General features: G+C 48.6%; 1 protein-coding gene across 1 annotated transcript in view; it reads left to right on the top strand.

The window, feature by feature from the left end:
- The window catches only part of LOC106595231 (rho GTPase-activating protein 8), a 60,773-nt gene extending 51,142 nt beyond the window's left edge, over positions 1–9,631 (top strand). Inside the window, 4 exon segments of the mRNA XM_045712057.1 lie at positions 985–1,113; positions 5,752–5,855; positions 9,253–9,369; positions 9,371–9,631. Of these exon segments, the coding sequence (XP_045568013.1) occupies positions 985–1,113; positions 5,752–5,855; positions 9,253–9,369; positions 9,371–9,631 (611 nt within the window).
- The last annotated feature ends 4,489 nt before the right edge of the window (positions 9,632–14,120 follow it).

Here is a 14,120-nt window from a genome sequence, read left to right as displayed (position 1 = left end):
CTGCAGCAGGCTGAGTTTCCATGAGTCAAACCCCTTACTGTCTGAGAACATGTAGAATCAATCAACCACATACTAGATACTGTACAGAGAGAGATTTGTAGAAAACATGACAATTGTAACAATCAATAATTCAATTTCAATACTTTTGAATGTAGCATTTGCGTCAGGGTTGTCCATGGAATCGTTTTACTCTGGACTCAGATAGACTTCCTGTGTGCTCAGTATTCATAATGAAGTTCGATGGTCACCATCAGTCAGAGGATGAATTTGTGGTCCAGGTTTTTTAGCTGCTCAGTTAGTCTGTTATCCGGTCTCTGTCTCTCTTCCTCAGGGGAAGCTCAGTTAGTCTGTTATCAGGTCTCTGTCTCTCTCTTCCTCAGGGGAAGCTCAGTTAGTCGGTTATCAGGTCTCTGTATAGCTGGTCTATGTGCAGAAAGAAGAGTACAACTCTCTGTCTCTCTTCCTCGGGGAAGCTCAGTCTGTTATCAGGTCTCTGTCTCTCTCTTCCTCAGGGGAGCTCAGTCTGTTATCAGGTCTCTGTCTCTCTTCCTCAGGGAAGCTCAGTTAGTCTGTTATCAGGTCTCTGTCTCTCTCTTCCTCAGGGAAGCTCAGTTAGTCTGTTATCAGGTCTCTGTCTCTCTCTTCCTCAGGGGAAGCTCAGTTAGTCTGTTATCAGGTCTCTGTCTCTCTCTTCCTCAGGGAAGCTCAGTTAGTCTGTTATCAGGTCTCTGTCTCTCCTCCTCAGGGAAGCTCAGTTAGTCTGTTATCAGGTCTCTGTCTCTCTCTTCCTCAGGGGAAGCTCAGTTAGTCTGTTATCAGGTCTCTGTCTCTCTCCTCCTCAGGGAAGCTCAGTTAGTCTGTTATCAGGTCTCTGTCTCTCCTCCTCAGGGGAAGCTCAGTTAGTCTGTTATCAGGTCTCTGTCTCTCTCTTCCTCAGGGGAAGCTCAGTTAGTCTGTTATCAGGTCTCTGTCTCTCCTCCTCAGGGAAGCCAGTGGTGTTTGAGCAGTATGGAGACATCCATGTGCCTGCTGTCATCCTGAAGACCTTCCTCAGAGAGCTTCCTGAACCCCTGCTCACCTTCGCCCTCTACCACCAGATACAGGACATCGTCCGTAAGTACATGTGCCTGCCGAGGCTTTTTTAGCTCTGCAGGCTAACACACTGTTGTAACACACTGTTGTAACACACTGTTGTAACACACTGTTGTAACACACTGTTGTAACACACTGTTGTAACACACTGTTGTAACCCACTGTTGTGACCCACTGTTGTAACACACTGTTGTAACACACTGTTGTGACACACTGTTGTGACCCACTGTTGTAACACACTGTTGTAACACACTGTTGTGACACACTGTTGTGACCCACTGTTGTGACCCACTGTTGTAACACACTGTTGTGACCCACTGTTGTGACACACTGTTGTAACACACTGTTGTAACACACTGTTGTAACACACTGTTGGAACACACTGTTGAACACACTGTTGTAACACACTGTTGTGACACACTGTTGTGACACACTGTTGTGACACACTGTTGAACACACTGTTGTAACACACTGTTGAACACACTGTTGTAACACACTGTTGAACACACTGTTGTAACACACTGTTGGAACACACTGTTGGAACACACTGTTGAACACACTGTTGTAACACACTGTTGGAACACACTGTTGTAACACACTGTTGTAACACACTGTTGTGACACACTGTTGTAACACACTGTTGTAACACACTGTTGTAACACACTGTTGTGACCCACTGTTGTAACACACTGTTGTAACACACTGTTGTAACACACTGTTGAACACACTGTTGTAACACACTGTTGAACACACTGTTGAACACACTGTTGTAACACACTGTTGTAACACACTGTTGTAACACACTGTTGTGACACACTGTTGGGACACACTGTTGGAACACACTGTTGTAACACACTGTTGTGACACACTGTTGTAACACACTGTTGAACACACTGTTGTAACACACTGTTGAACACACTGTTGTGACACACTGTTGTGACACACTGTTGTGACCCACTGTTGTAACACACTGTTGTAACACACTGTTGTAACACACTGTTGAACACACTGTTGTAACACACTGTTGAACACACTGTTGTAACACACTGTTGAACACACTGTTGTAACACACTGTTGTAACACACTGTTGTAACACACTGTTGTGACACACTGTTGTAACACACTGTTGTAACACACTGTTGTAACACACTGTTGTAACACACTGTTGGAACACACTGTTGGAACACACTGTTGGAACACACTGTTGTAACACACTGTTGTAACACACTGTTGTAACACACTGTTGGACACACTGTTGTGACACACTGTTGTGACACACTGTTGTAACACACTGTTGGACACACTGTTGTAACACACTGTTGAACACACTGTTGAACACACTGTTGTAACACACTGTTGTAACACACTGTTGTAACACACTGTTGTGACACACTGTTGTGACACACTGTTGTAACACACTGTTGAACACACTGTTGTAACACACTGTTGAACACACTGTTGTAACACACTGTTGTAACACACTGTTGTGACCCACTGTTGTAACACACTGTTGTAACACACTGTTGTAACACACTGTTGTAACACACTGTTGTAACACACTGTTGAACACACTGTTATAACACACTGTTGAACACACTGTTGTAACACACTGTTGTAACACACTGTTGTAACACACTGTTGTGACACACTGTTGTAACACACTGTTGAACACACTGTTGAACACACTGTTGGAACACACTGTTGTAACACACTGTTGTAACACACTGTTGTGACCCACTGTTGTGACCCACTGTTGTGACACACTGTTGTGACACACTGTTGTAACACACTGTTGTAACACACTGTTGTAACACACTGTTGTAACACACTGTTGGAACACACTGTTGAACACACTGTTGTAACACACTGTTGTAACACACTGTTGGACACACTGTTGAACACACTGTTGAACACACTGTTGAACACACTGTTGTAACACACTGTTGTAACACACTGTTGTGACACACTGTTGTGACACACTGTTGTGACACACTGTTGTAACACACTGTTGAACACACTGTTGAACACACTGTTGTAACACACTGTTGTAACACACTGTTGTAACACACTGTTGTGACACACTGTTGTAACACACTGTTGTAACACACTGTTGTAACACACTGTTGGAACACACTGTTGGAACACACTGTTGGAACACACTGTTGTAACACACTGTTGTAACACACTGTTGGACACACTGTTGTGACACACTGTTGTGACACACTGTTGTAACACACTGTTGTAACACACTGTTGGACACACTGTTGAACACACTGTTGAACACACTGTTGTAACACACTGTTGTAACACACTGTTGTAACACACTGTTGTGACACACTGTTGTGACACACTGTTGTAACACACTGTTGAACACACTGTTGTAACACACTGTTGAACACACTGTTGTAACACACTGTTGTAACACACTGTTGTGACCCACTGTTGTAACACACTGTTGTAACACACTGTTGTAACACACTGTTGTAACACACTGTTGTAACACACTGTTGTAACACACTGTTGTAACACACTGTTGAACACACTGTTATAACACACTGTTGAACACACTGTTGTAACACACTGTTGTGACACACTGTTGTGACACACTGTTGTAACACACTGTTGAACACACTGTTGAACACACTGTTGGAACACACTGTTGTAACACACTGTTGTAACACACTGTTGTGACCCACTGTTGTGACCCACTGTTGTGACACACTGTTGTGACACACTGTTGTAACACACTGTTGTAACACACTGTTGTAACACACTGTTGTAACACACTGTTGGAACACACTGTTGAACACACTGTTGTAACACACTGTTGTAACACACTGTTGGACACACTGTTGAACACACTGTTGAACACACTGTTGAACACACTGTTGTAACACACTGTTGTAACACACTGTTGTAACACACTGTTGTGACACACTGTTGTGACACACTGTTGTGACACACTGTTGTGACACACTGTTGTAACACACTGTTGAACACACTGTTGAACACACTGTTGTAACACACTGTTGTAACACACTGTTGGAACACACTGTTGAGCACACTGTTGGGCACACTGTTGGACACACTGTTGTAACACACTGTTGTAACACACTGTTGTAACACACTGTTGAACACACTGTTGGAACACACTGTTGGACACACTGTTGGACACACTGTTGAACACACTGTTGTAACACACTGTTGTAACACACTGTTGGAACACACTGTTGGAACACACTGTTGGAACACACTGTGGAACACACTGTTGAACACACTGTTGTAACACACTGTTGTAACACACTGTTGTAACACACTGTTGTAACACACTGTTGTAACACACTGTTACAACACACTGTTGAACACACTGTTGGACACACTGTTGGAACACACTGTTGGAACACACTGTTGGATCACACTGTTGAACACACTGTTGAACACACTGTTTTAACACACTGTTGAACACACTGTTGTACACACTGTTGGAACACACTGTTGGAACACACTGTTGGAACACACTGTTGGAACACACTGTTGGAACACACTGTTGGAACACACTGTTGGAACACACTGTTGAACACACTGTTGGAACACACTGTTGTGAGACGGGTCCAATAATATTCGTTTTTTCTAGAGAGTTTCTCCGTCAGCATCGTTCACACGCCCTCTTAAGCCTTAGCTCCACCCATCTCTTTAAAATGTCACATGTCGACGGCTCTCTCGTTGTCGACGACGGCTCTCTCGTTGTCGACGACGGCTCTCTCGTTGTCGACGACGGCTCTCTCTCTGTCGTCGTCGACGGCTCTCTCTGTTGAGAGAGACTCGTGATTCGAAATGGTCGGTGATTTGTTTATTTTCTTGGCTTTCGAAGATTTTAGAAAGGCAGGGCAGGATGGATATAGGTCTATAACAGTTTGGGTCTAGAGTGTCTCCCCCTTTGAAGAGGGGGATGACCGCTGCAGCTTTCCAATCTTTGGGGATCTCAGATGATACGAAAAAGAGATTGAACAGGCTAGTAATAGGGATTGCAACAATATCGGCGGATACATTTAGAAAGAGAGGGTCCAGATTGTCTAGCCCGGCTGTTTTGTAGGGATCCAGGTTTTGCAGCTCTTTCAGAACATCAGCTATCTAGATTTGGGTGAAGGAGAAGCGGGGGGAAGGGGGGCTTGGGCAAGTTTCTGCGGGAGATGCAGAGCTGTTGGCCGGGGTTGGGGTAGCCAGGTGGAAAGCATTGCCAGCCGTAGAAAAATTCTTATTGAAATCATCGATTATCGTAGATTTATCAGTGGTAACAGTGTTTCCTATCCTCAGTGCAGTGGGCAGCTGGGAGGAGGTGCTCTTATTCTCCATGGACTTTACAGGGTCCCAAAACTTTTGGAGTTTATGCTACAGCATGCACATTTCTGTTTGAAAAAGCTAGCCTTAGCTTTCCTAACTGACTGTGTATATTTGTTCCTAACTTCCTGGGAAAGTTGCATATCGCGGGGGCTATTCGATGCTAATTCAGTACGCCACAGGATGTTTTTGTGCTGGTCAAGGGCAGTCTGGGGTGAATTGGGTCACATATGAAACCGACCGTGGTGACCCAGTCTATCTGAACTGAAAAGAGAACCTCAACATGCATTGTAATGTGTGACATGCAGCTTGTTGTTCCAGGAGTGGAGAGCAGCCTACGAGTGACCACCTGTAAACACATCCTAGAGAGTCTACCAGAACACAACTACATGGTGTTGAAGTACCTGCTCTGTTTCCTGAACATGGTAACAGCACCGCACGGCAACGCACAACACCGCACCGGCAACACACAACGCAACACACCACACCGTACGGAAACACACCACACCGCACGGCAACACACGGCAACACACCACACCGTACGGAAACACACCACACCGCACGGCAACACACGGCAACACACCACACCGCACGACAACGCACAACGCCGCACGGCAACACACAACGCAACACACCACACCGTACGGAAACACACCACACCGCACGGCAACACACCGCAACACATAACGCTGCACGGAAACACACCACAGCGCACGGCAACACACCGCAACACACGGCAATACCGCACGGCAACACACAACACCGCACGGCAACACACAACACCGCACCGCAACACACAACGCAACACACCACACCGTACGGAAACACACCACACCGCACGGCAACACACCGCAACACATAACGCTGCACGGAAACACACAACGCCGCACGGCAACACACCAGCGCCGCATGGCAACACACCGCAACAGACAACACCGCCGGCAACACACAACACCGCCGGCAACACACAACACCGCCGGCAACACACCGCAACACACCACAACACCACACGGCGACGCACAACACACAACACCGCATGACGCAGCACACGGCAACACCGACACCGCACGGCAACACACAACACCGCACGGCAACACACCACACCGCAACACATAACGCTGCACGGAAACACACAACGCCGCACGGCAACACACCACGCCGCATGGCAACACACCGCAACAGACAACACCGCACGGCAACACACAACACCGCACGGCAACACACAACACCGCACAGCAACACACCGCAACACACCGCAACACACAACGCTGCACGGAAACACACCGCACGGCGACACACCATGCCGCACGGCAACCACACCACGCCACACGGCAACACACCACGGCAACACACAACACCGCAACAGACAACACCGCAACACACATTTACATTTTACATTTTAGTCATTTTGAGCAGACGCTCTTATCCGGAGCGACTTACAGTAAGTAGTGAATGCATACATTTCATACAGTTTTTTTTTATTTTATTTTTAAATCATTATTATTTTTCTCCGTACTGGTCCCCCGTGGGAATCGAACCCACAACCCTGGCGTTGCAAACACCATGCTCTACCAACTGAGCCACACGGGACTACACACGCACCGCACGGCAACAACACCGCACGGCAACACCGCACGGCAACTAGTGCTGAAGTACCGCTCTGCTTCCTCTTCGTGATCAGAACCACGTCATTAAACAGAACACCATTATCCTTCTATCGGGCTGCACGGCTGATGTTCTGGCCCGTCTCCACAATACAACCCAGCTGCCAAAACATCTCGCTTTTGGTCCTTCATATGAAGACAGTCTCTTAACACAATGTAATGTTCTTAAAATACAACATCTCAAAGCCCACTGAATAAATATTACTGAAAATGCCTGTTTTTTTTTGGGGGGAGGCTGTAAATCAAAATGCACAGCGAAATGAATGCCGTGCAGACGTTTTAGGACAAAACAAAAACGGACCACTACAATAATATTCCACTGTTGCGAAAAATCAAACCCACTTCCCCTCTGTCCGTGTGAAACGCTGAGCTTTCAATTGTAGAAACCCTTCTCTCCCGAACTAACCCACAAGGCCTCAGACAGGGAAGACTGCACGTGTGTCCCAAACAGCACCCTGGCCCCTATAGTGCACTACTTTTAACCAGGAGCCGTAGGGAATAGGGGAGCCATTTTGGGATGAGGGGCTTGCTCTGATCCAGATCGTAAAGACTCCCCAGGCTATGTATAAAGTTCTCCGGTAGACAGAATAATGCTGAGCATCACTCTCTGAGAGACTTTACATTCACTTCTCATGGTGATGTTAATATAATGCTGCTTGTCTGTAACCCGCAGGTTAATATGGGGAGACTGTATTAGACTGTATCATCTAGTCAGATCTCTCCTGGGTGACCGGGCTGATGGGAGACTGGTTACCAGACCGGGCTGATGGGGGAGACTGGTTACCAGACCGGGCTGATGGGAGACTGGTTACCAGACCGGGCTGACGGGGAGACTGGTTACCAGACCGGGCTGATGGGAGACTGGTTACCAGACCGGGCTGACGGGGAGACTGGTTACCAGACCGGGCTGACGGGGAGACTGGTTACCGACCGGCTGACGGGGGAGAGGTTACCAGACCGGGCTGATGGGGAGACTGGTTACCAGACCGGGCTGATGGGGAGACTGGTTACCAGACCGGCTGACGGGGAGACTGGTTACCAGACCGGGCTGACGGGGAGACTGGTTACCAGACCGGGCTGACGGGGGAGACTGGTTACCAGACCGGGCTGACGGGGAGACTGGTTACCAGACCGGGCTGACGGGGAGACTGGTTACCAGACCGGGCTGACGGGGAGACTGGTTACCAGACCGGGCTGACGGGGAGACTGGTTACCAGACCGGGCTGACGGGGAGACTGGTTACCAGACCGGCTGATGGGAGACTGGTTACCAGACCGGGCTGATGGGGAGACTGGTTACCAGACCGGGCTGATGGGGAGACTGGTTACCAGACCGGGCTGATGGGAGACTGGTTACCAGACCGAGCTGATGGGAGACTGGTTACCAGACCGGGCTGATGGGGGAGACTGGTTACCAGACCGGGCTGATGGGAGACTGGTTACCAGACCGAGCTGATGGGAGACTGGTTGCCAGACCCGGGCTGATGGGGAGACTGGTTACCAGACCGGGCTGATGGGAGACTGGTTACCAGACCGGGCTGATGGGAGACTGGTTACCAGACCGGGCTGATGGGGAGACTGGTTACCAGACCGGGCTGATGGGAGACTGGTTACCAGACCGGGCTGATGGGAGACTGGTTACCAGACCGGGCTGATGGGGAGACTGGTTACCAGACCGGCTGATGGGGAGACTGGTTACCAGACCGGGCTGATGGGAGACTGGTTACCAGACCGGGCTGATGGGAGACTGGTTACCAGACCGGGCTGATGGGAGACTGTTACCAGACCGGGCTGATGGGAGACTGGTTACCAGACCGGGCTGATGGGGAGACTGGTTACCAGACCGGGCTGATGGGAGACTGGTTACCAGACCGGGCTGATGGGAGACTGGTTACCAGACCGGGCTGATGGGAGGCTGTTAAAGGGCTTTTTGTGGATTAGCAGGCTTCTGTTCCACCATGTACTGTGTCAAACCAATAGGAGTAAATACATTCCTGGAATAACAGGTCTTCTGTTGTTATCCAGATCATTAGGATGTTGCCATTTTATATGTGGACTAGGTTGAACGGCAGGCAGTCTGTTTAGTCATGATCAAGTGTAAACACTTTCTTTCTCTCTCTCTCTCTCCCTCTTCTCCTCCCTTCCTCCTCCTCCTCCAGGTCTCTCAGCAGAGTATCGTCAACAAGATGTCTCCCTCCAACCTGGCTTGTGTGTTTGGTGTCAATCTGTCCTGGCCTTCTCCAGGGTTCTGTCTCTGTTTGACATCTCTAACGCCGCCTCAACATCTTCACTGAGATCCTTACTGAACATTATCATACAGTCTTCAGCTCCCGCTGCCCACAAGCAGAGGACTGCCCGACACCAGCCCTGATACCTGCCCTGATACCTGCCCTGGTACCAGCCCTGGTACCAGCCCTGGTACCTGCCCCGATACCAGCCCCGATACCTGCTCCTGATACCTGCCCTGATACCCGCCCTGATACCAGCCCCGATACCTGCCCTGATATCTGCCCGATACCAGCCCTGATACTGCTCTGAACCAGCCCTGACCAGCCCGATACCTGCTCCTGATACCAGCCCTGATACCTGTTGATACCAGCCCCGATACCTGCCCTGATACCAGCCCTGATACCTGCCCTGATACCCGCCTGATACCCGCCGATACCCGCCCTGAACCCGCCCGATACCCGCCCCTGATACCCGCCCTGATACCTGCCCTGATACCTGCCCTGACCAGCCCTGATACGCCTTATACCTGCTCCTGATACCAGCCCCTGATACCTGCTCTGATACCAGCCCTGATACCTGCCCTGATACCAGCCCTGATACCTGCCCTGACCCGCCTGATACCCGCCCTGATACCCGGATACCCGCGCTGATACCCGCCTGATACCCGCCCTGACCCGCCTGATACCACCTGATACCCGCATACCCGCCTGATACCGCCTGATACCGGCTCTGATAGATCCCGCCCTGATACCAGCCCTGATACCGCCTGATACCAGGCACAGCCAACCACCGCACGGACAGGCTCCACTACACAGCCAGACACCATGCTACCAACCCAACAAAACGGACACGCTGTGACTTCGCCTCCTGGGATGACCTGTTTTGAAGAATGTCCCCGACCACCTGTTGCTCCTGAGACAAGATGGCTCCCAGAATCAGTTCCTTTTCCCTTCTCGTGACATAATCCAGTTTGTTTTGCTTTCATTACTGACTGACATGTTGTTGCAGTGTCATGTACACATTTAAGTGTCGTTAAATAAAAAAAAACAACAACATTGACAACTTTCATAACAGTTACATACCAATATATATTTTTAATAAAAATAAATAAATAAATAAAAAATGTGTTGTTAAACGACTAGCCTGCTCATATGGTTCTTGAACACTTAGTTTGTCAGCAGATTGTGGTTTTCTGCGGAGTTAGATCTATACGCCCCCTTACTGGAGTAACAACAGGTCTATACTTCCTCTACTGGAGTAACAACAGGTCTAACTGCCCCTACTGGAGTAACAACAGGTCTGTATACTGCCCCTACTGTAGTAACAACAGGTCTATACGCTCCCCTACTGAGTAACAACAGGTCTATACTTTGCCCTACTGTAGTAACAACAGGTCTATACTGCCCCCTACTGTATACTGCCCCTCACTGTAGTAACAACAGGCCTCATACTGCTCTACCGTAGTAACAGGCTCATACTGCCCTCACTGAACCAACAACAGGTCTATACCGCCCCCTACCGGAGCAACAGGTCCATACCGCCCCTACCGAGTAACAACAGGTCTTATACTGCCCCCCCTGCAGAACAACAGGTCTATACTGCCCCTGGAGTAACAACAGGTCTATACCGCCCCTACTGAGTAACAACAGGTCTATACGCCCCCTATTTCTGTAGTAACAACAGGTCTATACTGCCCCTATCTGTAGTAACAACAGGTCTATACTGCCCCCCTACTGGAGTAACAACAGGTCTATACTGCCCCTACTGGAGTAACAACAGGTCTATACTGCCCCCTACGGAGTAACAACAGGTCTATACTGCCCCCTACTGTAGTAACAACAGGTCTATACTGCCCCTACTGGAGTAACACAGGTCTATACCCCCCTACTGGAGTAACAACTGGTCTATACCGCCCTCTGGAGTAACAACAGGTCTATACTGCCTAGTAACAACAGGTCTATACGCCCCTTACTGTAGTAACAACAGGTCTATACTGCCCCTACTGTAGAAACAACAGGTCTATACTGCCCCCTACTGTAGAAAACAACAGGTCTATCTGCCCCTACTGTAGTAACAACAGGTCTATACTGCCCCCTACTGTAGAAACAACAGGTCTATACTGCCCCCTACTGTAGTAACAACAGGTCTATACTGCCCCACTGTAGAACAACAGGTCTATACTGCCCCTACTGGAGTAACAACAGGTCTATACTGCCCCTACTGTAAACAACAGGTCTATACTGCCCCTACTGGAGTAACAACAGGTCTATACCCCCTTACTGGAGTAACAACAGGTCTATACTGCCCCCTGCTGTAGTAACAACAGGTCTATCTGCCCCTACTATAGTAACAACAGGTCTATACTGCCCCTACTGTAGTAACAACAGGTCTATACTGCCCCTACTGTAGAAACAACAGGTCTAACTGCCCCCTACTGTAGCAACAACAGGTCTATACTGCCCCTACTGTAGTAACAGCAGGTCTATACTGCCCCCTACTGGAGTAACAACAGGTCTATACTGCCCCTACTGTAGTAACAACAGGTCTATACTGCCCCTACTGGAGTAACAACAGGTCTATACGCCCCCTACTGCAGTAACAACAGGTTTATACTTGCCCCCTACCTGGAGTAACAACAGGTCTATACGCCTCCTACTGTAGTAACAACAGGTCTATACTGCCCCCTACTGTAGTAACAACAGGTCTATACTGCCCCTACTGTAGTAACAACAGGTCTATACTGCCCCCTACTGTACTAACAACAGGTCTATACTGCCCCCTACTGTAGTAACAACAGGTCTATACTGCCCCTACTGGAGTAACAACAGGTCTATACTGCCCCCTACTGGAGTAACAACAGGTCTATACTGCCCCCTACTGTGGTAACAACGGTCTATACCCCCCTTACTGTGGTAACAACAGGTCTATACTGCCCCTTACTGTAGTAACAACAGGTTCATACTGCCCCCACTGTGGTAACAACGGTCTATACGCCCCTACTGTAGCAACAACAGGTCTATACTGCCCCCTGCTGTAGTAACACAGGTCTATACTGCCCCCTACTGTAGTAACAACAGGTCTATACGCCCCTACTGTAGTAACAACAGGTCTATACTGCCCTTTACTGTAGTAACAACAGGTCTATACTTGCCCCTACCGTAGTAACAATAGGTCTATACTGCCCCCTACTGAGTAACAACAGGTCTATACTGCCCCTACTGAGTAACAACAGGTCTATACTGCCCCTACTGTAGTAACAACAGGTCTATACGCCCTTACTGGTAACAACAGGTCTATACTGCCCCCTACTGCAGTAACAACAGGTCTATACTGCCCACTGGAGTAACAACAGGTCTATACTGCCCCTACTGAGTAACAACAGGTCTATACTTTGCCCCTACTGGAGTAACAACAGGTCTATACTGCCCTTCTGGAGTAACAACAGGTCTATACTGCCCTTTACTGGAGTAACAACAGGTCTATACTGCCCCTACTGGAGTAACAACAGGTCTATACTGCCCTTACTGTAGTAACAACAGGTCTATACTGCCCCCTACTGTAGTAACAACAGGTCTATACTGCCCCCTACTGGAGTAACAACAGGTCTATACTGCCCCCTACTGTAGTAACAACAGGTCTATACTGCCCCTACTGTAGTAACAACAGGTCTATACTGCCCCTACTGGAGTAACAACAGGTCTATACTGCCTTTCTACTGTAGTAACAACAGGTCTATACTGCCCCTACTGGAGTAACAACAGGTCTATACTGCCCCTACTGTAGTAACATGGTCTATACTGCCCCCTACTGGAGTAACAACAGGTCTCTGCCCCCTACTGTAGTAACAACAGGTCTATACTGCCCTACTGTAGTAACAAAGGTCTATACTGCCCCCTACTGTAGTAACAACAGGTCTATGCTGCCCCTACTGGAGTAACAACAGGTCTATACTGCCCCCACTGGAGTAACAACAGGTCTATACTGCCCCTACTGAGTAACAACAGGTCTATACTGCCCCCTACTGTAGTAACAACAGGTCTATCACGCCCCTACTGTAGTAACAACGGTCTTATACTGCCCCCTACTGAGTAACAACAGGTCTATACTGCCCCCTACTGGAGTAACAACAGTATACTGCCCTTTACTGGAGTAACAACAGGTCTATACGCCCCTTACTGGAGTAACAACAGGTCTATACTGCCCCCTACTGGAGTAACAACAGGTCTATACTGCCCCCTACTGAGTAACAACAGGTCTATCACTGCCCCTACTGTAGTAACAACAGGTCTATACTGCCCTCTACTGAGTAACAACAGGTCTATACTGCCCCCTACTGGAGTAACAACAGGTCTATACTGCCCCCACTGGAGTAACAACAGGTCTATACTGCCCCTACTGGAGTAACACAGGTCTATACTGCCTTCTTACTGTAGTAACAACAGGTCTATACTGCCCCCACTGGAGTAACAACAGGTCTATACTGCCCTCTACTGAGTAACAACAGGTCTATACTGCTCCCTACTGGAGTAACAACAGGTCTATACCCCCCTACTGAGTAACAACAGGTCTATACTGCCCCCCTACTGTAGTAACAACAGGTCTATACTGCCCCTACTGTAGTAACAACAGGTCTATACTGCCCCCTACTGGAGTAACAACAGGTCTATACTGCCCCTTACTGGAGTAACAACAGGTCTATACTGCCCCCTACTGGAAACAACAGGTGCTATACTGCCCCTACTGTAGTAACAACAGGTCTATACTGCCCCCTACTGTAGTAACAACAGGTCTATACTGC

The sequence above is a fragment of the Salmo salar genome, unplaced genomic scaffold (genome assembly GCF_905237065.1).
Source record: "Salmo salar unplaced genomic scaffold, Ssal_v3.1, whole genome shotgun sequence".
Classification (NCBI taxonomy): Eukaryota; Metazoa; Chordata; class Actinopteri; order Salmoniformes; family Salmonidae; genus Salmo; species Salmo salar.
Note: the sequence above shows the minus strand (reverse complement) of the source record. Positions and strands in the feature narration are given on the sequence as shown.